General features: G+C 43.5%; 1 protein-coding gene across 1 annotated transcript in view; it reads left to right on the top strand.

Moving 5' to 3' along the window:
• The first annotated feature begins 534 nt into the window (after positions 1 to 534).
• CYBB (cytochrome b-245 beta chain) overlaps positions 535 to 25,614 on the top strand; it is a 47,818-nt gene continuing 22,738 nt past the window's right edge. Inside the window, exons 1-4 of the mRNA XM_075850336.1 lie at positions 535 to 656; positions 5,549 to 5,644; positions 10,395 to 10,505; positions 19,646 to 19,730. Of these exons, the coding sequence (XP_075706451.1) occupies positions 612 to 656; positions 5,549 to 5,644; positions 10,395 to 10,505; positions 19,646 to 19,730 (337 nt within the window). The 5' untranslated portion in view covers positions 535 to 611. The remainder of the gene's footprint in view (positions 657 to 5,548; positions 5,645 to 10,394; positions 10,506 to 19,645; positions 19,731 to 25,614) is intronic.

Here is a 25,614-nt window from a genome sequence, read left to right on the forward strand (position 1 = left end):
CTATCTATCTATCTATCTATCTATCTATCTATCTATCTATCTATCTATCTATCTATCTATCTATCTATCTCATATCTATCTATCTATCTATCTATCTATCTATCTATCTATCTATCTATCTATCTATCTATCTATCTATCTATCTATCTATCTATCTATCTATCTATCTATCTATCTATCTATCTATCTATCTATCTATCTATCTAAACAAGTTATATATACTGTACATCTGTATATGGTTCCAATTGAGGAGTTTTGCCAAGAACATTTCTGGGGGAAAAAGGGTTTTATATTCTGTAATAAACAAATAAATTGCCCATGCCGAGATAAGTATATTGCATTAAATCATCTCATCTAGTTATGAGATTCATTGCAAATTATATTCTAAATATTGTTTTGTCAGCCTGCTAAGTACAGCCATTTTATATCTTGATGTTCATGTGTTGGACTTTTTGTAATCACAGAGGCCGGTCATGTATGAAAAAAAGGAAACTGTAATTGTGTATCAGTTTTCACTTCCCCTCAGATATATTTCCTTGCAGCTGGGCCACCCTGTATCTATATAGCAGAAGTCCTTACAGCTTCAGGAGGTGGTGAGACTCTGTGCAAAGATGAGCAACTGGGTGGGAAACGAAGGGCTTTCGATCATTGTAATTGTAAGTAGACAAAATCCTGACACTGTGTATAATCTTTACATTCAGTAATTCTAAGAAATCTACAGTATTTATTGTATACAATAAGACAATGCATTGCAACAAACCATAAAAAGTCTATTTGAAATCATTTGCAAATATAACCTTAATGTGAGCTCAAATACACTCTAAACTAAAATAATTGTATTCATCACTTTTTTATAAAACATTTTCATTTAATGTATAATTTTTTATACATTTTTATAATATATGTAGCTTTAATATTCAGGCATCTATCTATCTATCATCTATCTATCTATCTATCTATCTATCTATCTATCTATCTATCTATCTATCTATCTATCTATCTATCTATCTATCTATCTATCTATCTATCTATCTATCATCTATCTATCTATCTATCTATCTATCTATCTATCTATCTATCTATCTATCTATCTATCTATCTATCTATGATCTACCTATCTACCTATCTATCTATCTATCTATCTATCTATCTATCTATCTATCTATCTATCTATCTATCTATCTATCTATCTATCTATCTATCTATCTATCTATCTATCTATCTATCTATCTATCTATCTAGCTATCTATCTATCTCATATCTATTATACTATCTGTCTATCTATCTATCTATCTATCTATCTATCTATCTATCTATCTATCTATCTATCTATCTATCTATCTATCTATCTATCTATCTATCTGTCTGTCTGTCTGTCTGTCTGTCTGTCTGTCTATCTATCTCCCCTGTACTGTTGTCTGCATCTCGGTGTTGGGGACCCATCCCTGTCTATAGGGCCCCATGAACCCTAGTTACACCACTGGGTGCACCTTTCTTTATTTACTTATATTTAAAAAAAAAAAATTTGGAAAAGGGGTACTTTAGTAAATTAGGATCGAACGCTATAATCCAATTTGGATCTTGCAAAATAAGGTGACGTATTTGTAAGTACAAAAGTATGAATCGCGGCAAAAAACGCATTTTGACCACAACGTGTGAACTTACTATTACCACAGACACTCAATTAAGTGGATTGAAATCTAGAACATATATTTCAACTCCTGCTCAACATTTGATGTACATGTACATCATAGTTGGGTGGTAGGAAGTATAAAGCAGGCTCATGAGCTGAGCCCACTCCATACACTGGGGTGTCAGCTGTATACCAGATATCTCTGATCCCGGACTTAATAGGTACCCACCCTGTCACCCCCCCACACAACACAAAAGTAGGGGTGCCATGGTTGTCATGGCAGCCGGGGGCCTAATGAAAGCTTTCAGTCTGTCTTGTTGGTGCTCTTATTAATATTAGTCCCTAATAGGTGATAGCAAAAAGCACAATACACTGCAATACAAAAGTATTGCAGTGTATTGTGCTCACAAACAAGAGATCGCATGTTCAAGTTCCCTTAAAAACATTTTAAAAATAAATTTTTTAGGAAAAATAGAAAAAAGTGATATATTAAATATAGGTTTTTTCCCCATTTTTCTCCTAAAGTAATATAAACAATTAAAAAAATAAACATAATTGTTGTGTCCATAAAAGTCTGAACCATTACAACATAATGTTTTTCATCCCGCATGGAATCTCAGTTTTTTTTTTCATTCCGCCCCATAAAATAGTTTTAACAGTTTCCCAGTACATTATGGTACATTAAATGGTGCCATTAAAAACTACAAGTTGTCCTGGACAAAAAAACCCTCATACAGCTATTTCGATGGAAAAATTAAAAAGATTTTGGACAGTGGCAGTAAAAAAAAATAAATTATAAGTGGGTGTGAAAGGTAGGGGTTAAAATAGATATATGCATTGAGCTTTTTTTTTAATGTATAACCATTTTTATTTATTCACTCTTTTGTAAACCAATAGAGCGGCTTCAAAAATAGGACTTACCTGAAAGTTAACAGTACGTTCTAAATAACTAGTTATTAACAGTTGTTATTAATACATATACACCCACTCTAGTCAGATTTTTCTAGCCAACATAGCTTGAGCTCTTCTAATAAAATTGCCTCATGATACGAATGTATCCCATGAACTTCCATTCCTCCCATTTTTAACAGAGGGTCTATAGTTTATTTTATTTACCCTGAGGGAGGAATTTATTAACTTTTGTTAACTTTTAAATTTGTGCAAAAAATTGCAACTTTTGATGCATGTTTGCTGCCGACGGCACTTTTCATAAAAGTGGGCTGGGTTCATCAAAAAGGGGCGTGACCAGCGGCCTGAGACATTTACTATAGTTTTCACCAGAAACTGCCGTAAATTATAGTAGAAATCTTCGCCAGCTCGTACCTATCGTAAATTTCCCACTCAGACACATGGACGCGCAGAGATGCCCCTAATTTAATAAGATACGTGCACCTCTTATTAAATTAGGCACATCTTACTCAAGCTATCCTTCTTAAGACACCAGTCTTAATACATTTTCCCCTGAGTTTCTATGGGAGGAAATGATTAAGGGGAGATACAGACGAACATTGCGTTTTTGCGCGCGCAAACAACGCTGCGTTTTGCGCGCGCAAAAACCATTTGACAGCTGCGTGTGTCATCCGTGTCTGATGCGCGGCTGCGTGATTTTCGCGCAGCCGCCATCATAGAGATGAGGCTAGTCGACGCCCGTCACTGTCCAAGGTGCTGAAAGAGCTAACTGATCGGCAGTAACTCTTTCAGCACCCTCGACAGTGAATGCCGAACACAATATCGAAAAACCTGTTGAAAAAAAAGAAAAAGTTTGTACTTACCGAGAACTTCCCGGCCGTTGCCTTGGTGACGCGTCCTTGGTGACGCGCCTCTCGACATCGGGCCCCACCTCCCTGGATGACGCGCCAGTCCATGTGACCGCTGCAGCCTGTGCTTGGCCTGTGATTGGCTGGAGCTGTCACTTGGACTGAATTGTCATCCCGGGAGGTCAGACTGGAGGAAGACGCCGGGAGTTATCGGTAAGTCAGAACTTCGTTTTTTTTTTTACAGGTTCATGTTTATTGGGATCGATAGTCACTGTCCATGGTGCTAAAACAGTTTAACTTTTTCAGCACCATGGACAGTGACTATCTCCTGACGTCGCGTACCGATTATTTTTTTGCCGGGTTCGGCCAAAACGAGTTCGGCCGAACCCGGTGAAGTTCGGTTCGCTTGTCCGGCTTCGCTCATCGCAAAGACACTCCGTTTGGATGTTCGGAATCAGAAAAGCACGTGGTGCTTTTCTGTTTACATTCATCCTTTTGACAGCTGTTGCGCAAACACGCAGTTCGCACGGAAGTGCTTCCGTGCAACCTGCGTGGTTTTCACGCACCCATTGACTTCAATGGGTGCGTGATGCGCGAAATACGCAGAGTTATTGAACCTGTCGCGCTTTTTGCGCAGCAGACAAACGCTGCGCATAAAGCACGGACTGTCTGTACTGCCCCATAGACTTGTATTGGTCCATGCGTGCCGCGTGAAAACCACGCGGCCCGCACGGACAGAATACACGCTCGTGTGAATCCCCCCTAAGACTGGTGTTTCATCCACCAGTCCTAATAGTAAACAAGCTGGAGTAAGTATGTACACGAACGTGTTTTTGCAGCCGCAATTCACCCGCAAATCTGCAGGTGAATTGCGGTCCCATTTATTTCTATGGGGCCATGCACACGACTGTGGTTTCCACGGTCCGAGCATTGCCCAGGAACCTCATTGAAATGAATGCACACGGCCATGTGCACGGCCTGCAATTTGCGGGCGGCCCGCGGATGACACGCCGTGGCCGTCCGAGCCGCAAATTACGGTCGTGTGCATGAGCCCTAAGATGCAACAAAGATATTAAGTGGTGCATGTCTCTTAATAAATTTGCCGCATCTTTAGCTGTTCGTGCGCCATTGAGTGAAATTTAAAGCAGCCAGGAGCTGGCATAGATTTCTACTATAGTTTACACTATAGTTTATCTGGCATAAATTATAGTGAATACTTCGGGCCGTGGATTGCCTCGTCCCTTCTAAGCCCCGCCCACTTTTAGAAAATGTTTAAAAGTCGCAATTTTTAAGGTCAATTTTTTTGTTTTTCCATAAATAGTTGTGAAACAAACTGTGACCTTGTAATATACTCTGTTGCAGTGCAATCCCTGAGTACTGAGGTAATAATTACATAGATCCCTGTAGATGTAGGGCTTACAAAATAATGCTGCCCATAGTGTTAATTTAATATATGCTATAGAGCCAATATATTAGTACCAGCATACAATGGTTTTATTAGGCCCAAATATAGGGGGCATCAGCAGTGCTCTTATAGTGGAAATCAAAGTACCCTTGTAGCGTTACTAAGGGCTTATTTAGACGAACGTGATATACGTCCGTGCAACGCGCGTGATATGTTAGTCTATGGGGCCGTGCAGACTGTCCGTGAGTTTCACGCAGCGTGTGTCCGCTGCGTAAAACTCACGACATGTCCGATATTTGTGCATTGTTCGCGCATCACGCACCCATTGAAGTCAATTGGTGCGTGAAAATCACGCGCAGCACACGGAAGGACTTCCGTGGGACGCGCGTGATTCGCGCAACAGCAGTAAAAAGTATGAATGAAAACAGAAAAGCACCACGTGCTTTTCTGTTTACAAACATACAGAGTGTCATAATGGTGGCTGCTGCGCGAAAATCACGCAGCCACGCATCATACGCGGCTGACACACGGAGCTGTTAAGTACCTTTTGCGCGTGCAAAATGCCGCGTTTTTTGCGCGCGCAAAACGCACACGCTCGTGTAAATCCGGCCTAATAGTGATAAGCAATAGCCGACCGATTGAAGCTGGCACCTTCCTTGTAGGAGGGACATCTATAGGAATTAACCTTTCAAGACAATCTGACCTTGATTATATCATATAATAATTCTTATAAATGTTGTTATTATCTTTCAGCTTGCATGGTTAGGAATAAACGCATTTCTTTTCTGGAATTTCTACCTTGTCTATGATGAAGGCCGAAGATATTTCTACTCCAGGCAGCTCTATGGTGTAAGTATCTTTAGCTTCTGTTAGAATGTCCCTGTTAACTCTTTGTCTTTATTAGGATATATTTACTCGTAATGTTTGAGGTGTGTAAAAAAAAAAACATGCGATAAAAATGCATTCAGGGTTTTTTTATGCTTTATTTAACTGCACCTCAACTGCAATGTGTGAAAATACCCTAAGTGCCCTACAGGTGATGGACTGAAAATATGTTCACCAATAATTAAGCAGAAAAGCAATTCTATTATTTAAAAGCGTCAAAATGTCTTCAAATTCCTGTAGAAAAATGAATTTTCTATTGTATCAGAGGATTGCCAAATGTAAGGGTATGTTCACACGCCCTATTTACGGACGTAATTCAGGCGTTTTACGCTTGGAATTACGCCCGAAAAAACGGCTCCAAACCGTCTGCAAACATCTGCCCATTGAATTCAATGGGTCTTACGGTGTTCTGCGCAGACAGGCTTTTTTTTTACGCGCCGCTGTCAAAAGATGGCATGTAAAAAGACTCCCGCCTCAAAGAAGTGCATGTCACTTCTTGGGACGTAATTGGACGCCGCGAAAAACGTGTGCATTTGCAAAAACGTCTGAAATTCAGGAGCTGTTTTCGCCTGAAAACAGCTCCGTAATTTCAGACGTAATTTGTTAAGACGTGTGAACATACCCTAAGAGTTAGGGCACATTCAGAAGTGGTGGAATTGATGTTGAATTCCGCTGCGAACAGTCCGCAGTGGAATTCTGCAGCAGCCGTTTTTTACATTTATTTCTCTCCATTTTTAGGAAACTTAGTTCAGACGTTGCGGAAATAACTGTGCAGAATTTAGGCTTTGGTGCAGAATTTTCCCTCCGCAGCATGCTCATTATGTTGCGGAGAAGCAGCGGAATGGAACTGCGAATTTCAACATTTTCATTGCAAAGGCTGAAATCGTCAGCAAGTCCGCTGTGATATCTGCAACGTCTGAATTACCTGTCAAATATGAAAATGTTGCTGCAAATTCACAAAGAACCTGCAGCAACATTTTCAGTGGAAAAATTCCGCCACGTCTGAACATAGCCTGACAATGAGAAACTCAGTGGACTAAGGCTTTCATATTGAGCCGTCCTACAGCAGTGTATAATAGAGATATTCTCCCTTAGAAGCGATGCAATGGCATCCTACGGGAAATGGCAATATGGGTTTTAGCTGCTCATTTGTCACCATGAAAAAGAATCAGGATCTACAGAATTTTTTCAGCCATCTGTTCTCCCATTCTCCAAAGGGCATGACCACACGTGGCGGATTTCCTCCGCAACTGTCCGCATCAATGCCGCACAGAATCTGCGTTGCAGATTCTGCTGCGGATCTGCACAAAATGTGCAGAAAATTGATGCGGACTAGCTGCTGCGGACTGCGGGAAAAGTACTTCCCTTCTCCCTATCAGTGCAGGATAGAGAGAAGGGACAGCACTTTCCCTTGTGAAAGTAAACGATTTTCATACTTACCGGCCGTTGTCTTGGTGACGCGTCCCTCTTTCGGCATCCAGCCCGACCTCCCTGGATGACGCGCCAGTCCATGTGACCGCTGCAGCCTGTGCTTGGCCTGTGATTGGCTGCAGCCGTCACTTAGACTGAAACGTCATCCTGGGAGGCCGGACTGGAGACAGACGCAGGGAGTTCTCGGTAAGTATGAACTTATATTTTTTGACAGGTTGCTGTATATTGGGATCGGTAGTCACTGTCCCGGGTGCAGAAACAGTTACTGCCGATCGCTTAACTCTTTCAGCACCCTGGACAGTGACTATTTACAGACGTCTCCTAGCAACGCTCCCGTCATTACGGGAGCCCCATTGACTTCCTCAGTCTGGCTGTAGACCTAGAAATACATAGGTCCAGCCAGAATGAAGAAATGTCATGGTAGTAAAACCAATACGCTCCGCAGCACACATAAGATCTGCGGACTTCATTGCGGAATTTTGACTCTCCATTGAAGTCAATGGAGAAATTCCGCCATGAGTCCGCCACTGCTCCGCAACAGACAGAGCATGCTGCGGACACCAAATTCCACTCCGCAGCCTATGCTCCGCAGCGGAATTTTACGCCTCGTCTAAACGAACACTGCTAAATTAAAGTGTAAGTCAATGGACAAACGGCTCCGCTGCGGATTAACGCTGCGGAGTGTCCGCAGCGGAATTTAAGTGAAATTCCGCCACGTGTGAACCCAGCCAAATTGTTAAAATTTCCTTCAAATTTTGACAAACTCTGATTTCACAGCATAATTGTTTTTAATATATATAATTGCAAATGTTAAATAAATATACAGCTGTGTACAACCTTAAGGCCCTGTTCACACAGAGGAATTTTGAGACAAATTTTGCTCTGCCTGCACGCCGTTTGCCGTGTTTTTTGCAGCGTTTTTCACCCGTGGCCATTGAGCGGGCAGATAGGGCATGTCGCTTCTTTTTCCTGCAATTCGTTTTACTGCTCGCGGGGAAAAAATACCTCTGCCTCTTATTGAAATCAATGAGAGGCGTTTTCAGACTTTTTTGGCGAGTTTTCCTGACACAGTTTCCGCATCAAAAAACTCTGTGTGAACTCCCCCTAACTTTTCTTAAATTGCTTTAAAGGGGTCATCCTGTGAAATAAAATTGATAGCCTATCCTCATTATAGTCCATTAATATTTGATCGGTGGGGTCTAACTCTTTCCACCCCCGCCAATCAGCTGTTTGAAGTGGCCATGGCACTTTGGGGAGCAGTGATTTTTCTTACACAGCTCAGCTCTGAACAAAGCCAACACATTCATATTGACGTAGCACAGTATTACAACTTCCTCCCAATCAAGTGAATGGGAGGAAGCTGTAATGCTCTGAAAATAGTCGAGGATAGGCCATCAATTTTATTTAATTTAAAAGGGGTTGCCCAGGCATGGGGTGGTTTTTCATACAGATGACCTATCCACAGGATAGGTCATCAGTATATGATCGGTGGGGGTACGACACCCGGACCCCACACCGATCATCTGTACCGGTTGCCTCCGGGCACCAGATGCAGTAGCCTGTGTTGGAAGCAGATGGCTCCGGTCACAGTATAGTGGCCGTGCTGCAGTACTGCAGCTCTGCTACTATTCAAGTGTATAAGAGCAGAGCTGGAGTACTGCAGAACGGCCACTACATAGTGTACGGAGCCTTCTGCTTACGCCACCGGCCACTGCATAACATCCGGTGCCCGGGGATAGCCGGAACAGCTGATCAGTGTGGGATCCGGGTGTGGGACCCCCGCCGATCATATACTGATGACCTATATTGTAGATAGGTCATCAATATGAAAAACCTCCCCGTGCCCGGGCAACCCCTTTAAGTTATACATTTTGTCATGATACCAATTTAATGCAGTCTTGCGCCATCCAGTAAAAAAAAAGTGTACGTTAAAAGTATCTGAGTCTAAGGCCGGATTCACACGGAGCCTAAGGCCGGCGTTTTGCGCACGCAAAAGGACCATAAAAGCTCTGTGTGTCAGCAGCATATGATGCGAGTTTTGAGTACTGTAGCGCGCATCATTGACTTCAATGGGTGCATGATGCGCGAACAATGTACAAATATAGGACATGTCGTGAGTTTTACGCAGCGGACCTACGCTGCGTGAAAATCACTGACAGTCTGAACGGCCCCATTGACTAACATAGGTCCATGCGATGTGCGTGAAAATCACGCGCGTTGCACGGACGTATGATACGTTTGTCTGAATAAGCCCTTAGGGCGATGGGAGTCTAAGAGCGATGGATGGCTGACGGATGGCATGCGTTGCAAGGCATCCGTTAGATGCATACCTTCTTTTACATGTTTGTTTAACATCTTGTGTCATCCATCTCAGGATATGTCGAGTTAAGGCTGTGTTCACATGTGCATTGGAGGTTCCATTACGAGACTCCATCACAAATTCTGTTGAGACAGAAAAAATAGCGCAGCCTGCTGATGCTATTTTTTCCAGATAAAATGACGAACACTATGATGGAAACCTGACGGAACCTATTTAAGTCAATGGGGTCCGTCGGGCGCTGTTGGTGTCCGTCATGTGACAGGTCTGTCACATCATTAGACTCTATTTTTCTGCTCCTATGATGGAACAGATAAACAGAATTCCTAGCTCAGATGCAAACCCAGCATTACGCCTTATTCACACGAGCGTGTCCGATATGCGTCCACAAAAAACGGTTGGTTTTTCATTCGTATCATTGTCTGTGTGGCGTCATTGTGGTTTATGTGTGGCATCCATTTTTCTCGTCCATGTTTGTCTGCTGCAAGTACGTAATTTCTGTTTTTTTTCTGCATTTATTAAGCAAAGGATGTCGTCCTTGTGATGTCTGTTGTTTTCACGCACCCTTTAACTTCAATAAGCGATGTGGTCTGCAAAAACGGACCAAAATAGGACATGTGGGGAGTTTCAAGCAATAGACTCGAGCTCCGTGAGAAAACACGTACGTGTGAATATCCTCATTGAATTGCATTGGTCAGTGTGCTGTCAGTTATTTAAACGGACATCACACTGATGTGAAATGCTCTCATGTGAATAAGGCCTTAGAGATTAGTTAAAGAAGTACATATCTGTATCGTTGACTGTTATATCTGGTTGTGTAATCCATTTACTAAATCTTCTATGTTCTTCTATGTTAAACCAAAGGTTATGGTAAGGACACTATTAAAAAAAACACATTTCTATAGAAATTCATCTGCATTATTTTCACATATTATTTATTTTAGATTCTCTTTTCCTTTATTGCAGTCTGCTCTAGCTTGGGCCAGAGCGCCGGCTGCCTGTTTGAACTTTAACTGCCTCCTTATCCTTCTTCCAGTATGTCGGAATCTACTTTCATTTCTACGCGGATCCAGTGCGGTAAGTCTATCGTCAAAGTGATCTCTCTTAGTGCAGGAAAACACAGTCTCCTACTGTTTTCTACAAAGCTTCCATAAATCAACGGCTATTACCATGTAATAAACCTGTATAAACAGCCAATCCATTTTAAGTAAATAGAAAACAATTTTATCAGTATAAGTAGCTATTAAATCATATGTGTATCAGTTAGGCCTCATGCACATGACCGTAAAAACTCCCGTTATTACGGGTCGTAATTACGACCCGTAATAACGGGCTCATAGACTTCTATTGGCCACGGGTACCTTCCCGTTTTCTTACGGGAAGGTGCCAGTGCCGTTGAAAAAGATAGAACATGTCCTATTTGAGGCCGTAATAACGGCACGGGCAGCCCATAGAAGTCTATGGAGCTCCCGTAATGACGGGTGGCTACATGTGTGCACCCGTCATTACGGCAGTGTTGCTAGGCGACGTCAGTAAATAGTCACTGTCCAGGGTGCTGAAAGAGTTAACTGATCGGCAGTAACTCTTTCAGCACCCTGGACAGTGAATTCCGATCACAATATAGAGCAACCTGTAAAAAAAAAAAAAGACGTTCATACTTACCGAGAACTTCCTGCTTCCTCCAGTCCGGTCTCCCGGCCGTTACCTTGGTGACGCGTCCCTCTCGACATCCGGCCCAACATCCCTGGATGACGTTTCAGCCCATGTGACTGCTGCAGCCAATCACAGGCCAATCACATGCTGCAGCGGTCACATGGACTGCAGCGTCATCCAGGGATGTCGGGCTGGATGTCAAGAGAGGGACGCGTCACCAAGGCAACGGCCGGGTAAGTATGAATTTCTTTTACTTTTACCTCGGAAAGGGCTGCGCCTTCTCTCTATCCTGCACTGATAGAGAGAAGGGGCTGCCGATTAGCGCAGTGCAATTTTGCATCGAAAACGTGCCCGTATATACGGGTGGAATACTGGTGACACCGGACCCGTATTTACAGGCACGGGTCCGTAAATACTGGTGCAAAACGGGTCGAATACGTGTGTCACCGGACCCGTATTTACGCCAGTATTTACGGGTGGGAAAAAATACGGTCATGTGCATGAGGCCTTACTCAGCACAGATAACATTATGTCTTCGTTTTTTGGCATTGTTTTTTTTGTTGTTTTTTTTTTTTAATTGGAATGCTCGTTGGGATAGGGGCAAACACAAAAGCCACACTTAGGCCCCATGCACATGACCGTAGAATCCATCCGTAATTACGGTTTGTAATTACGGACCGTAATTATGGACCCATTAATTTCTATTGCCCATGGACACCTTTCCGTATACACTACCGTTCAAAAGTTTGGGGTCACCCAGACAATTTTGTGTTTTCCATGAAAAATCACACTTATATTTATCAAATGAGTTGCAAAATGACTAGAAAATATAGTCAAGACATCGACAAGGTTAGAAATAATGATTTTTATTTCTAATAATAATTTTCTCCTTCAAACTTTGCTTTCGTCAAAGAATGCTCCATTTGCAGCAATTACAGCATTGCAGACCTTTGGCATTCTAGCTGTTAATTTGCTGAGGTAATCGGGAGAAATTTCACCCCATGCTTCCAGAAGGCCCTCCCACAAGTTGGATTGGCTTGATGGGCACTTCTTGCGTACCATACGGTCAAGCTGCTCCCACAACAGTTCTATGGGGTTGAGATCTGGTGAGTGCGCTGGCCACTCCATTACAGATAGAATACCAGCTGCCTGCTTCTTCCCCAAATAGTTCTTGCATAATTTGGAGGTGTGCTTTGGGTCATTGTCCTGTTGTAGGATGAAATTGGCTCCAATCAAGCGCTGTCCACAGGGTATGGCATGGCGTTGCAAAATGGAGTGATAGCCTTCCTTATTCAAAATCCCTTTTACCTTATACAAATCTCCCACTTTACCAGCACCAAAGCAACCCCAGACCATCACCTTACCTCCACCATGCTTGACAGATAGCGTCAGGCACTCTTCCAGCATCTTTTCAGTTGTTCTGCGTCTCACAAATGTTCTTCTGTGTGATCCAAACACCTCAAATTTCGATTCGTCTGTCCATAACACTTTTTTCCAATCTTTCTCTATCCAATGTCTGTGTGCTTTTGCCCATATTAATCTTTTCCTTTTATTAGCCAGTCTCAGATATGGCTTTTTCTTTGCCATTCTGCCCTGAAGGCCAGCATCCCGGAGTCGCCTCTTCACTGTAGACGTTGACACTGGTGTTTTGCGGGTACTATTTAATAAAGCTGCCAGTTGAAGACCTGTGAGGTGTCTATTTCTCAAACTGGAGACTCTAATGTACTTGTCTTGTTGCTCAGTTGTGCAGCGGGCCTCCCACTTCTCTTTCTACTCTGGTTAGAGCCTGTTTGTGCTGTCCTCTGAAGGGAGTAGTACACACCGTTGTAGGAAATCTTCAGTTTCTTGGCAATTTCTCGCATGGAATAGCCTTCATTTCTAAGAACAAGAATAGACTGTCGAGTTTCACATGAAAGCTCTCTTTTTCTAGCCATTTTGAGAGTTTAATCGAACCCACAAATGTAATGCTCCAGATTCTCAACTAGCTCAAAGGAAGGTCAGTTTTATAGCTCCTCTACACAGCAAAAATGTTTACAGCGGTGCTAACATAATTGCACAAGGGTTTTCAAGTGTTTTCTAATCATCCATTAGCCTTCTAACACAGTTAGCAAACACAATGGACCATTAGAACACTGGAGTGATGGTTGCTGGAAATGGCCTATGTAGATATTGCATTAAAAACCAGACGTTTGCAGCTAGAATAGTCATTTAGCACATTAACAATGTATAGAGTGTATTTCTGATCAATTTAATGTTATCTTCATTGAAAAAAACGGTGCTTTTCTTGCAAAAATAAGGAAATTTCTAAGTGACCCTAAACTTTTGAACGGTAGTGTATATTTACAGGAAAGTGTCCGAGCCGTAGAAAAGCTCTTCAAAAGATAGGACACGTCCTATTTTTTTCTTTTTAGGGACCGTGCTTCCATGCTTTATGTGGGAGCACGGCCCGAAATGCGGCTGGCTGCCTGCGGCCGTCAGTGGCCGGCCATGCCCGTAATTATGGACCATGCTATAGGCATGGTCGTGTAGATGGCGCTTTTTGCGCGTTGCAGTTCTGTGTGTCATCAGTGTTTGCTGTGTGGCTGCGTGATTTTCACGCATATGCCATCCTTATGACACGCGGTTTTTGATGTTTAGAAAAAGAAATGAAGGAAGTTCTTTTTTTCCTTCATTTCTTTATCTACTGTTGCTCGAATCTCGCGCGACACGGAAGTGCTTCCGTGTGCCGTGCGCGATTTTCACACACCCATTGACTTCAATAGGTGCGTGATTCACGAAAAACGGCCAAGTACAGGACATGACGTGAGTTTTACGCAGCGGACATACGCTGCGTGAAAATCACGGACTGTCTGAACGGCTCCATTCACTAACATAGGTCCGTGCGACACGCGTGATTTTCACTCGCGTATCACGTACGTAAAACCCGTTCGTGTGAATAAGGCCTTATAGTGCATTTTTTAGGTGCGGTTTTTACATTTTGATGCGGAAATAGGTGCGGTTTTATGCTGCGTATTTTGGTGGGTCTTATTTATGAAGTTGTCAAATACAATTCGCAAGCGGAAATGCAGAATATATTAATAGATCGCGGAAATCCGCAGCAGACGTTTTTTTCTTTGGTTTCTATAGCTTTTTAGTTAAGTTAGTGCAGATGTTGCAGAAAACAACTGTACGGAAACTAGCTTGTTGTGCAGAATTTACGTTCCGCAGCATGCACAGCCTGTTGCATAGAAGAAGCGGATTTTCACTGCAGATTTCATCCTTTATAATGCAAAGGCTGAAATCGTCAGTAAGTCGAAATCCGCCATGTCTGGACGATTCTTCAAATATTAAATTTTGCTGCAGATTTGTTGCGTATTTGCTGCAAGTTTGCGGCATGATTTGCCAGGAAAAATTTCCGCCATTGCTGAACGTGCCCTTATTGTGCTTAGGAAGAAAAGTGTCAATCAGCAGCTGGAGTGCGGTGGTGCGCGGATATATGAATATACTTGGACTCATGCTTGGACTCACGCTGATAGAGACATTATGAGTGTTGAATACACAAATTCCTAAATACACAATTTCTATGAATTGTCTTACGATTTAACCCAGTTTAGTACATTCTGCAGCTATAGTCCATGATATTGTCCTACAACTCCACACAAGTGTCTGATAGAAGATGTCATGGTGCTGAAACAGGAAGGTGATCTTAGTCAATGTTAGGGTGGATTCACACACAGCGTTTTCAGGGAAAATGGCACGTTTTTAGTGGCCTTTTTTCTATGCGTTTTTTGCTGCGACCAGATGTTAGCTTGAAGTCAATGGGGAAATATTAGGTGGCATTTTTTTGCACTACACAGTACCGTTTTTGTCCTCTAGACCTCCATAGGTTATTTTTCCTTGCAAATATGAATGTGTGTTACAATTTATGTGGCGTTTTTATTGCCATTTTTTAAGAATATATCATGTGTTGCAAAGAGGAATTTTTGCATCACATTTTCTTTCAGGCAATGTTAAAAACAAAACCTAAAAAAAAATGCGGTTAGTAAAATACACTATTAACAAAACCACCAGCAAAAACGCCATAATAAAATGTCTGTACCATTTAACTTGAATACATTTTTTGTAGATGGATTGTTTTGGCAAAAAAAATTACACACAAAAGCAGTGTGTGACCTCAGGCTTTTCGCACAAGTCTACCGTGGACAGGAAAGACAGCAGCACAATTCACCCAAGAAGATATTTAGAAATTTTTAGCATGTGTTAGGGTATGTTCACACGATGAGAGGCATTTACGTGTGAAAAGACAGACTGTTTACAGCTGCCTCGTTTCACACGTAAATGCTCCTCCTCGTAATTTACGAGGCGTCTGAGACGATCGTAAATCTTGAGCTGTGCTTCATTGAGTTCAATGAAGAACGGCTCAAATTACGTGGCAAAGAAGTGCCCTGCACTTCTTTGCCGAGGCAGTCCATTTACGCGTCGTCGTTTGACAGCTGTCAAACGACGACGCGTAAATGACAGGTTGTCTGCACAGTACGTCGGCAAACCCATTCAAATGAATGGGCAGATGTTTGCCGACGTATTGCAGCCCTATTTTCAGACGTAAAACGAGGCATAATACGCCTCGTTTACGTCTGAAAATAGGTCGTGTGAACCCAGCCTTAATTCTTGCAGAGTTTATTTTGTGTCCAATGCAGTTCTTTTTTTCTAAGCAATTTCTTACATGGTTTTTCCTTTTTTTATTTATAATTTAAAATGTATTATTTAAAATTATTAGGCTATTTGTTTGTAAAAAGCAAACATCTAATATATATACTTCGTTCAGGTCTAGATCAGTGGTCCTTAACTGGCTGAACATGATCCGAATCTGGACCTGGGACGCATGCCATCATAAATGCATTAGAGTAGGGCAGTGCCTTCGGCAATGCATGGGGCACAGCAGAGAGGGAGTCGAGCCTAAACAAATATCACCATACAGCAGGGGTCTCAAGCATGCGGCCCGCATGCGGCCCCTGGGGCTGTCATCTGCGGCCCTCGGGACACAGAGCCGCTAGTATCGGCTCTGCTCCGAGACTCTGGAATTCCCTGACATCGCTGTCCACATATGAACAGCGATGTCTGGGGCTTCCCCAGAGCCGACTCCCGGGCAGAGCGCTAGTACAGGCTCTGCTCCGGGACTTTGTGGAATTCCCTGACATCGCTGTCAACATATGGACAGTGTGTCAGGGTCTTCCCCAGAGCGGACTCCCGGGCAGAGCGCTAGTATCGGCTCTGCTCCGGGACGCTGTGGAATTCCCTGACATCGCTGCCCATATATGGACAGTGTGTTAGGGTCTTCCCCAGAGCGGAGTCCCGGGCAGAGCGCTAGTATCGGCTCTGCCCCGGGACTCTGTGGAATGCCCTCAGATCGCTGCCCATATATGGACAGCGTGTCAGGGTCTTCCCCAGAGCGGAGTCCCGGGCAGAGCGCTAGTATCGGCTCTGCTCCGGGACGCTGTGGAATTCCCTGACATCGCTGCCCATATATGGACAGTGTGTCAGGGTCTTCCCCAGAGCGGAGTCCCGGGCAGAGCGCTATTATCGGCTCTGCTCCGGGACTCTGTGGAATTCCCTGACATCGCTGCCCATATATGGACAGTGTGTCAGGGTCTTCCCCAGAGCGGAGTCCCGGGCAGAGCGCTAGTATCGGCTCTGATCCGGGACTCTGTGGAATTCCCTGACATCGCTGCCCATATATGGACTGTGTGTCAGGGTCTTCCCCAGAGCGGAGTCCCGGGCAGAGCGCTAGTACAGGCTCTTCTCCGGGACTCTGTGGAATTCCCTGACATCGCTGTCCATACAACGACAATTATGTCAGGGGCTTCCCCAGAGCAGGAGTCCCAGTGATGTCAGGAGCACAGCTGGAGTCCCAGGAAGAGCCTACTAGCGCACTGCCCGGGACTCCAGCTCTGGGGTTGCCCCTGACATCTCTGTCCATATATGGACAGTGATGTCAGGAGCAGAGCTGGAATCCCAGGCAGAGTGCCAGAAGCGGCTCTGCTCCGGGACTCCAGCTCTGGGCAAGCCCCTGACATCACTGTGGCAGCATCTGCGGAGGGCACTGTGGCAGCATCTGCGAAGGGCACTGTGGCAGCATCTGCGGAGGGCACTGTGGCAGCATCTACGGAGGGTACTGTGGCAGCATCTACAGAGGGCACTGTGGCAGCATCTACAGAGGGCACTGTGGCAGCATCTACAGAGGGCACTGTGGCAGCATCAACAGAGGGCACTGTGGCAGCATCAACAGAGGGCACTGTGGCAGCATCTACAGAGAGCACTGTGGCAGCATCTACAGAGGACACTGTGGCATTATCTAGGGGTGTGTTGCATTATCTACAGAGGGCACTGTGGCATTATCTACAGAGGGCACTGTGGCATTATCTACAGAGGGCACTGTGGCATTATCTACAGAGGGCACTGTGGCAGCATCAACAGAGGGCACTGGCAGCATCTACAGAGGGCACTGTGGCAGCATCTACAGAGGACGCTGTGGCATTATCTAGGGGTGTGTTGCATTATCTACAGAGGGCACTGTGGCATTATCTACAGAGGGCACTGTGGCATTATCTACAGAGGGCACTGTGGCATCATCCACAGAGGGCACTGCGGCAGCATCCACAGAGGGCACTGCGGCAGCATCCACAGAGGGCACTGCGGCAGCATCCACAGAGGGCACTGCGGCAGCATCCACAGAGGGCACTGCGGCAGCATCCACAGAGGGCACTGCGGCAGCATCCACAGAGGGCACTGCGGCAGCATCCACCGAGGGCACTGTGGCACTATCTTAAAAGGGGCTGCCCAATTTTGACATGTGTGTCAGAAGCGGCTCTACTCCGGGACTCCAGCTCTGGGCAAGCCCCTGACATCACTGTGGCAGCATCTGCGGAGGGCACTGTGGCAGCATCTGCGAAGGGCACTGTGGCAGCATATGCGGAGGGCACTGTGGCAGCATCTGCGGAGGGCACTGTGGCAGCATCTATAGAGGGCACTGAGGCAGCATCTACAGAGGGCACTGCGGCAGCATCCACAGAGGGCACTGCGGCAGCATCCACAGAGGGCACTGCGGCAGCATCCACAGAGGGCACTGTGGCACTATCTTAAAAGGGGCTGCCCAATCTTGACATGTGTGCTAACTGAGCCGCCGGACTGTATTTAGCGACACTTAAACTGGAAAGCTGGATTGTTGAAATAAGCACGTGGAGAAATATCTAAAATGTTAAACCTAGCGCTATTATTATAGTAATGTAGTATTATTATATTAATGTAGTATTATTATTATAGTAATATAGTGTTATAGTAGTTCAAATAACTAATTGATTAACGATAATTTTGTATTGTATCAAATTTGAAAGTAATGCGGCCCGTCAACTTCCCATTTTTTCTATATGCGGCCCACTTAACTGGCCGAGTTTGAGACCCCTGCCATACAGTGACCAAATAAAAGCTCCGTACATAAAGTAATACAGCCTAGTTGTTTTTTTTTTTTTTAAACATACAAAAGTGTGTTCTTGCCTTAACTTTTACATGGAGCTAATAAATGTTCATGTTGGGGGGGGGGGGGGCTACTCATTCTAGATATTCGCAACCAAAAATTAACATGTAATATAAATTAAATAAAAAATCTTTCTTTGTTGAGATAAGAAGTTCAGCTGTCATATTTAGAATGTTTAGGTAACCTGATGGTGGTTGGTTCTCTCCTTTTGGAAAATGACCCCATTTTTATTGTTAAAATCAGTCTGATATTCTCTTACTTCTCATTTTCTTCTTGTTACTTCCTTTTTTGCCTTGTTTTAAATGTGCAGTAATTAAAAGTTCTATTTGTTTAGTGCAAATACAGTAAAAATAAAAAGTAAGCAAGTTTACAATCAGCTGATCACTGTCGTTTTCTCACACCCAACTGCTGATTTTCCCAGGGAAGTTTCTGTCCGCTAACTATTTCCCCTGCATTAACCCTCCATGCAATACTTGGACACCCACGTTGATGTCCTTATAGAGCATATGGAAAACAGATGTCTTCGTCAGACAACCCCTTTAAATATGTAGATCAAATCTGTGGCATTCTGCAGGTTGTCTGGGTGCTGTAGGTAGGGTACCCACCCCGTAGATACTTGCAATGAAAAACTAAAGCACTCCTTCGGTTGAAAAATAGGTTTATTTTGAATAAGGCAATGTAAGAGAAAAGGTGTAACGTTTCGGCCACAATCCGGCCTTTATCAAACTCTATTGCCGCTGGTCAATAGAAAAAACCTTATAGGAGATGACGCTGTGAAGATGGGTAGCTTGTACCATGGGTAAGCTTTCTGATTTCTAAACCAGAATGTTTCCATTCACTGACAAAATACAGAGATCTGGAAACTTAATAGGTCATGCGCAACAACGTATATTAGAAAATTAGAACATAACATTGTAATTGTACATTTATCAAATGAAAAAAAACAGTCATGGAATCAAAACATTAATTTTATCTTTTTGTTTTCATGTTTTTTTGTGATTTTATTATAAGATGAAAAGGTACAAATTCTCGTTTTACATTTCTTTCTTTTTAGTGTTGTGGGAGAAGTCTAAGAAGACAGCTTGATAGAAACCTGACATTTCATAAAATGGTTGCTTGGATGATTGCTGTGCACACAAGTTAGTATGAAAAAAATAATTGTATGATATTTAAACCCTGTAACGATATTAAAAAAAGGTAAATTGTTTTAAAGGGTTTTTTTTTGTCTATCATTTTCATACAGTTTAATTCTGTAATGTGTTATAGAGGAGATTAAAGAATTGTCATAAATAAACCTAAATATAAAACAATTTCATTAGCTTTTAATCTATGTTTGGCGCTCCTATTTGGGGCACTGTGGTAATTTACAGCATGTTCTTCCTCAGTGAATGGGATTTTTTAAAATACCATTCTTATAATGCAGGCAATAGCCACACATTTCTCAATGCATGCTGCAATTCTTTCAAAATCGGGGTGGTAGGGCTTATCTGCTGCCGTTCTGATGCTATTTTACCAAAGGGAAGGAACTGTGAAAACTGTGGTTTTGACATGTAGAACTAGAATGGTTTTCCAGAGTAGCAGTTCTAGGAATAAAACTGTTCCTTAAAAATAAAAAAATTTGCTCCTGTGTATATGTATGTATGCGTATGCCAGAGCTTTTTCTCGGCAGTAACAGTACAGATTTGTCCCACAAAACTATCACAATGTCTGCAGGTATCCCAGCAGAGTGAAAGGTAAAGACTGCCGTGTAGAAACCAACTGCTGGTCAAAGCTCAATGAAGCTGATGAAAGGTTGAGTTCTGTCAATGGAACTCCATTCTCCAAATTGATGGGGGTCCCTGTGGTGGAGCATACACTTGTAAGACATTTATGACATATCCTACGGATATGTGATTAATATCTGTCATCAGAATACCCGTTCATATAGATAGAAAGTATAGTTTGTAAGAAAACTTATTACTAACTATATACTGATCAGCCATAACATTAAAACCACTGACAGGTGAAGTGAATAACATTTATTATTTCTTAACAATGGCATATGGCAAGGTATGGGATATTTAAGGCAGCAAGTGAACAGTCAGTTATTGAAGTTGATGTTTTGGAAGCAGGAAACATGGGCAAGCGTAAGGATCTGAGCGGCTTTGACAATGGCCAAATTGTGATGGCTATACGACTGGGTCAGAGCATCTCCAAAACGTCTGATCTTGTGGAGTGTTCCTAGTATTCAGTGGTTAGTAGCTACCAAAAGTGGTCAAAGGAAGGACAACCGGTGAACCCGGTGACAGGGTGCTGTAAAATTTCCTGGTAGACGGCTGCGTTGACTCTGAACTTGATATAACACAGTGGACCAACACTGTTGCTCAGTGGTCCAAAGTCCCGTTTTCAGATGAAGGTAAATTTTGCATTTCATTTGGAAGTCAAGGTCCCAGAGTCTGGAGGAAGAGTGGAGAGGCGTCAGTCCAAGTTGTTTATGGTCCAGTGTGAAGTTTCCACAGTCAGGGATGCTTTGGGGAGCCATGTCATCTGCTGGTATTGGTCCACTGTGTTGTATCAAGTCCAGAGTCAACGCAGCCGTCTACCAGGAAATTTTACAGCATGACTTCCCTCTGCTGACAAGCTTTAAGGAGATGAGGATTTCATTTTCCAGCAGGACTTGGCACCTGCCCACACTGACAAAAGTACCAATACCTGGTTTAATAACCACAGTATCACTGTGCTTGATTGGCCAGCAAACTCGCCTGACCTAAATCCCATAGAGAATCTATGGGGTATTGTCAAGAGGAAGATGAGAGACACCAGACCCAACAATGCAGACGAGCTGAAGGCCACTATCAAAGCAACCTGGGCTTCCATAACACCTCAGCAGTGCCACAGGCTGTTCGCCTCCATGCCACGCCGCATTGATAACACCTCAGCAGTGCCACAGGCTGATCGCCTCCATGCCACGCCGCATTGATGCAGTAATTCATGTAAAAGGAGCCCCGACCAAGTATTGAGTGTATATACTGTACATACTTTTCAGTAGGCCAACATTTCAGTATTAAAACTCACTTTTGAAATTGGGCTTATATAATATTCTAATTTTCTGAGACACTAAATTTTGGGTTTTCATTAACTGTTAGCCATAATCATCAACATTAAAAGAAATAAATGCTGGAAATGTATCACCCTGTGTGTAATGAATCTATATAATATATGAGTTTCCCTTTTTGAAATTGAATTACTGAAATAGATTAACTTTTTGATGATATTCTAATTCATTGAGAAGGACTAGTATATACTCTGTTGCAGCTCTGTAATAATTAGTCTTCTTCTCTCTCCGTCGGCCTGGATCGTTGTAAGGGGAGAGTGAAGAGGGCTATAAGGCCATATTCACACGACGTGAAAAAAAGCCAGTTAAATACGGATCAACTGTCAGTTCTTTGTGGTTGTTTTTCATCAGTGTGTCTCAAAATTTGAATCCGTTTACCGGCCATCTGACCATTTAGGGTTTTTTCCCGGAACCCTCTGAAAACACCACAGTGCCCATGTAGATAGTGCAGCAATGCACCTGTTGATAGTGCCACAGTGCCCACTGTAGGTAATGCCAGCGCCCACTGTAGATAGTTCTACAGTGCTTACATAGTTTCACCGTTCCCACTGTAGATAGTGCCCACATAGTGCCACAGTGTCCCATGTAGGTAGTGCCCATATAGTGTTACAGTGCTCATGTAGATAGTGCCACCCCCTGTATATGACACCACACCCCTGTATATAGTGCCACCCCCTGTAGATAGCGCCAACCCCTGTAGATAGCGCCACCCCCTGTAGATAGCACTACCCCCTGTAGATAGTGCCAGCCCCCCTGTAGATAGCACTAGCCCCCCTGTAGATAGCACCAGCTCCCCTGTAGATAGCACCAGCCCCCTGCAGATAGCACCAGCCCCCTCCCTGAAGATAGCAAAATTGCCCCCCTGTAGATAGCAACATCCCCCCCCTGTAGATAGCATCATCCCCCTCCCTGTAGATAGTGCCACCTAAGCTTCCTTTAGGAGCGGAATCCACGGTCAGAGCGCTCTGGCTGGGAATTCCACTCCTAGGGGGAGCCCCTGACAGCTCTGTCCATATATTTACAGTGACGTCGGGGGCTCCCTCTAGGAGCGGAATCCCTGGCCGGAGCGCACTGGCCGGGGATTCCGCTGCTGGAGGGAGCTTAGGTGGCACTATCTACAAGGGGGGGGGGGGCTGATGATATCTGCAGGGTAGTGGTGCTATCGACAGGAGGGTGACGCTATATGTAGGAGGTGGCACTATCTACGGGGGGTGGTGGTGCTATCTACAGGATGGATGGAGAGACGTTGCGGGCTCCCTCTAGGAATGGAATCCTTGGCCAGAACTCTCTAGACGGGGATCCCGCTCCTAGAGGGAGCTTAGGTGGCGCTATCTACAGGGGGTTTTGTGCTATCTGCAGGGGGATGGCGCTGTCTACAGGGGGTGGCGCTATCTGCAGGGGTTGGTACTATATACAGGGGGTGTGGTGCTATATACAGGGGGTGTGTATCCCGGGGCTCTCAAAGCCCCGGCCGACATGAGAGTGCAGCGCTGCTTACAATGAAGCAGCACTGCACTCATTAAAACCCGTTCCAGGCTGCCAACGTTTATATATGTGACAACTGCACGGGCATCGGCAGTTGGAACGTATATAGCCGTATCGCTGTAGTGAAGGGGTTAAGCTACAGTTTCCATAGTGTCCAAGTATATTTTTAGAAAATTCATTGTGAATGTTGATTTTGTTATACTTTCTCCAGTCTTAGAAAAAAGGTAAATATCGTAAGGGATATTCACTATTTATTAAATTGGAAAGTTCATAGCCCAAGTCTGATTTTCAAAAATATAATGTATAAAAAGAGCCAAGTTAAAAAAAAAACCCACAAGAGCGTAGCAATGAAGGGCATGTCCCCACTGTAACTTGCTCTAGTCCACTTACCATATTCTTCCCAGACGCTAAGAAATAATCAAAATCCTTAATCCGCAGCGTTTTGTGCGCGCAAAAGGGACTTAACAGCTCCGTGTGTCAGCCGCATATGATGCGTGGCTGCGTGATTTTCGCGCAGCCGCCATCATTATGACACTCTGTTTGTATGTTTGTAAACAGAAAAGCATAGTTTTTACTGCTGTTGCGCGAATCACGCGCGTCACACGGAAGTGCTTCCGTGTGCTGTGCGTGATTTTCACGCACGTATTGACTTCAATGCGTGATGCGCGAACAACGCACAAATATAGGACATGTCGTGAGTTTTACGCAGCGGACACACGTTGCGTGAAACTCACGGACAGTCTGCACGGCCCCATAGACTAACATAGGTCCGTGCGAGGCGCGTGAAAATCACGCGCGTTGCACGGACGTATATCACGTTTGTCTGAATAAGCCCTAAAGGAGTTGTTCACTTTAAAAAAAAACTTTAATTTTTTTTTTATAAACCCTATCAGGTATTTCTGAGTTAATAATAGGGATTCTCATTTCTTAGCCAGAGTAGGGAGTGGTTACAAAGAGCGTCTTTCACTCTTGGGGACCTGTCCACCGTTAGAGAAAACCCATGGATTTGACTGGGCACTGTGTAATACTTCATTTCCTCTGTGATGGTCCATTCCTCTGTGAAGTCCATTTTAGTAAAAACTTGTATTCTCAAAAAAATATTCATTCTCGAACAGCTTATCTTAGAACTCTGCATTGTGCTGTTCCTATGATATTCCTCCTAGAAATGTATGAAAAAATGTACAACTGGTTGTTACTATTCATCTTGTCAAAGGTGGGAGGGGAACTCGGTCAGCCCCGATTGGACTATGTCGAAAATTGTACGAAAACACCCCCAATTGTAACACCCAGTTGTCAATCAATTCATAAATAACACAGTAAGGCCTTGTTCACACTTGAGGAATTTTATGGCAGATTTTGAAGTTGTTACATACAGTTGTTTTAAGGCTGCATGCACACATCGGTCGGCCATTGTACGGCCGCTAATGATGGATCCGTGAAACACGGACCGCACACGGATGGCTTCCGTGTGCAGTCCATTGTTTCACGGACCAAATCAATGAAAAGGCCGAGACAGGACCTGTCCTATTTTTGACGGAACGGCCGCACAGTTCCGTTAAAACAACGGAAGTGTGCATGGCCCAATGAAATTAATGTGTCAGGGTGCTATCCATTAAAAAAAACAGATAGCACTCTGAAAAACCAAAAGTGAAGTGGGCATGAGGCCGAACACTTTTTTTCCCTGTATTTTTTGCAGGCACATTTTCCAAAAAACGCAGCAAAACACGCTCACAAATGAGCTCCGCAGATTTTTCCTGCCTCATATTGATTTAAATGGTAGGTCAGATGCGGAAACTGCTTGAAGAAAGAACATGCCAGTTTTTATTTCCGCGAGCAGCCAAACGCTTCTTGGGAAATAAACGCTTCTGCCTCACATTGAAATCAATGGGGCGCTATTTGGGACATTTTATGTCGCTGATTTCGAAAAAACTCATTTGTGAACTAATCCTAACAGCACAATGCAGAGTTTTAAAAAAAAAGATGTTGCAAAATTGTTATTCCATGGGGAATACAAGTATTTACGAAAACAGACAATTCAGGAGAAGGTGACACTTTAACCCCTTTGGGACTGAGACATTTTTTGATTTTTCATTTTAGTTTTTCACTCCCTGCATTCCAAGAGCCATAACTTTTTTATTTTTCCGTCAATAGAGGGATGTGAGGGTTTAATTTTTGCGGGACGAGTTGTAGGTTTTATTGGTACCATTTATAGTTTGTTCTGTGGCTCAGTACGATTACGGTGATACCATTTTATATAGGTTTTTGTTTATATTTTACTACTTTTATTGATGATAAACTTTTTGATTAAAAAAAAATGTTTTGTGTCGCCACATTCTGAGAGCAATAACTTTTTTATTTTTTCACCGATTGAGGGCTTATTTTTTGCACAACTAGCTGTAATTTTTATCGGTACCATTTTTTGGTACGTAGAACTTTTTGATCAC

The sequence above is a fragment of the Rhinoderma darwinii genome, chromosome 2 (assembly GCF_050947455.1).
Source record: "Rhinoderma darwinii isolate aRhiDar2 chromosome 2, aRhiDar2.hap1, whole genome shotgun sequence".
NCBI classification, from domain to species: Eukaryota; Metazoa; Chordata; class Amphibia; order Anura; family Rhinodermatidae; genus Rhinoderma; species Rhinoderma darwinii.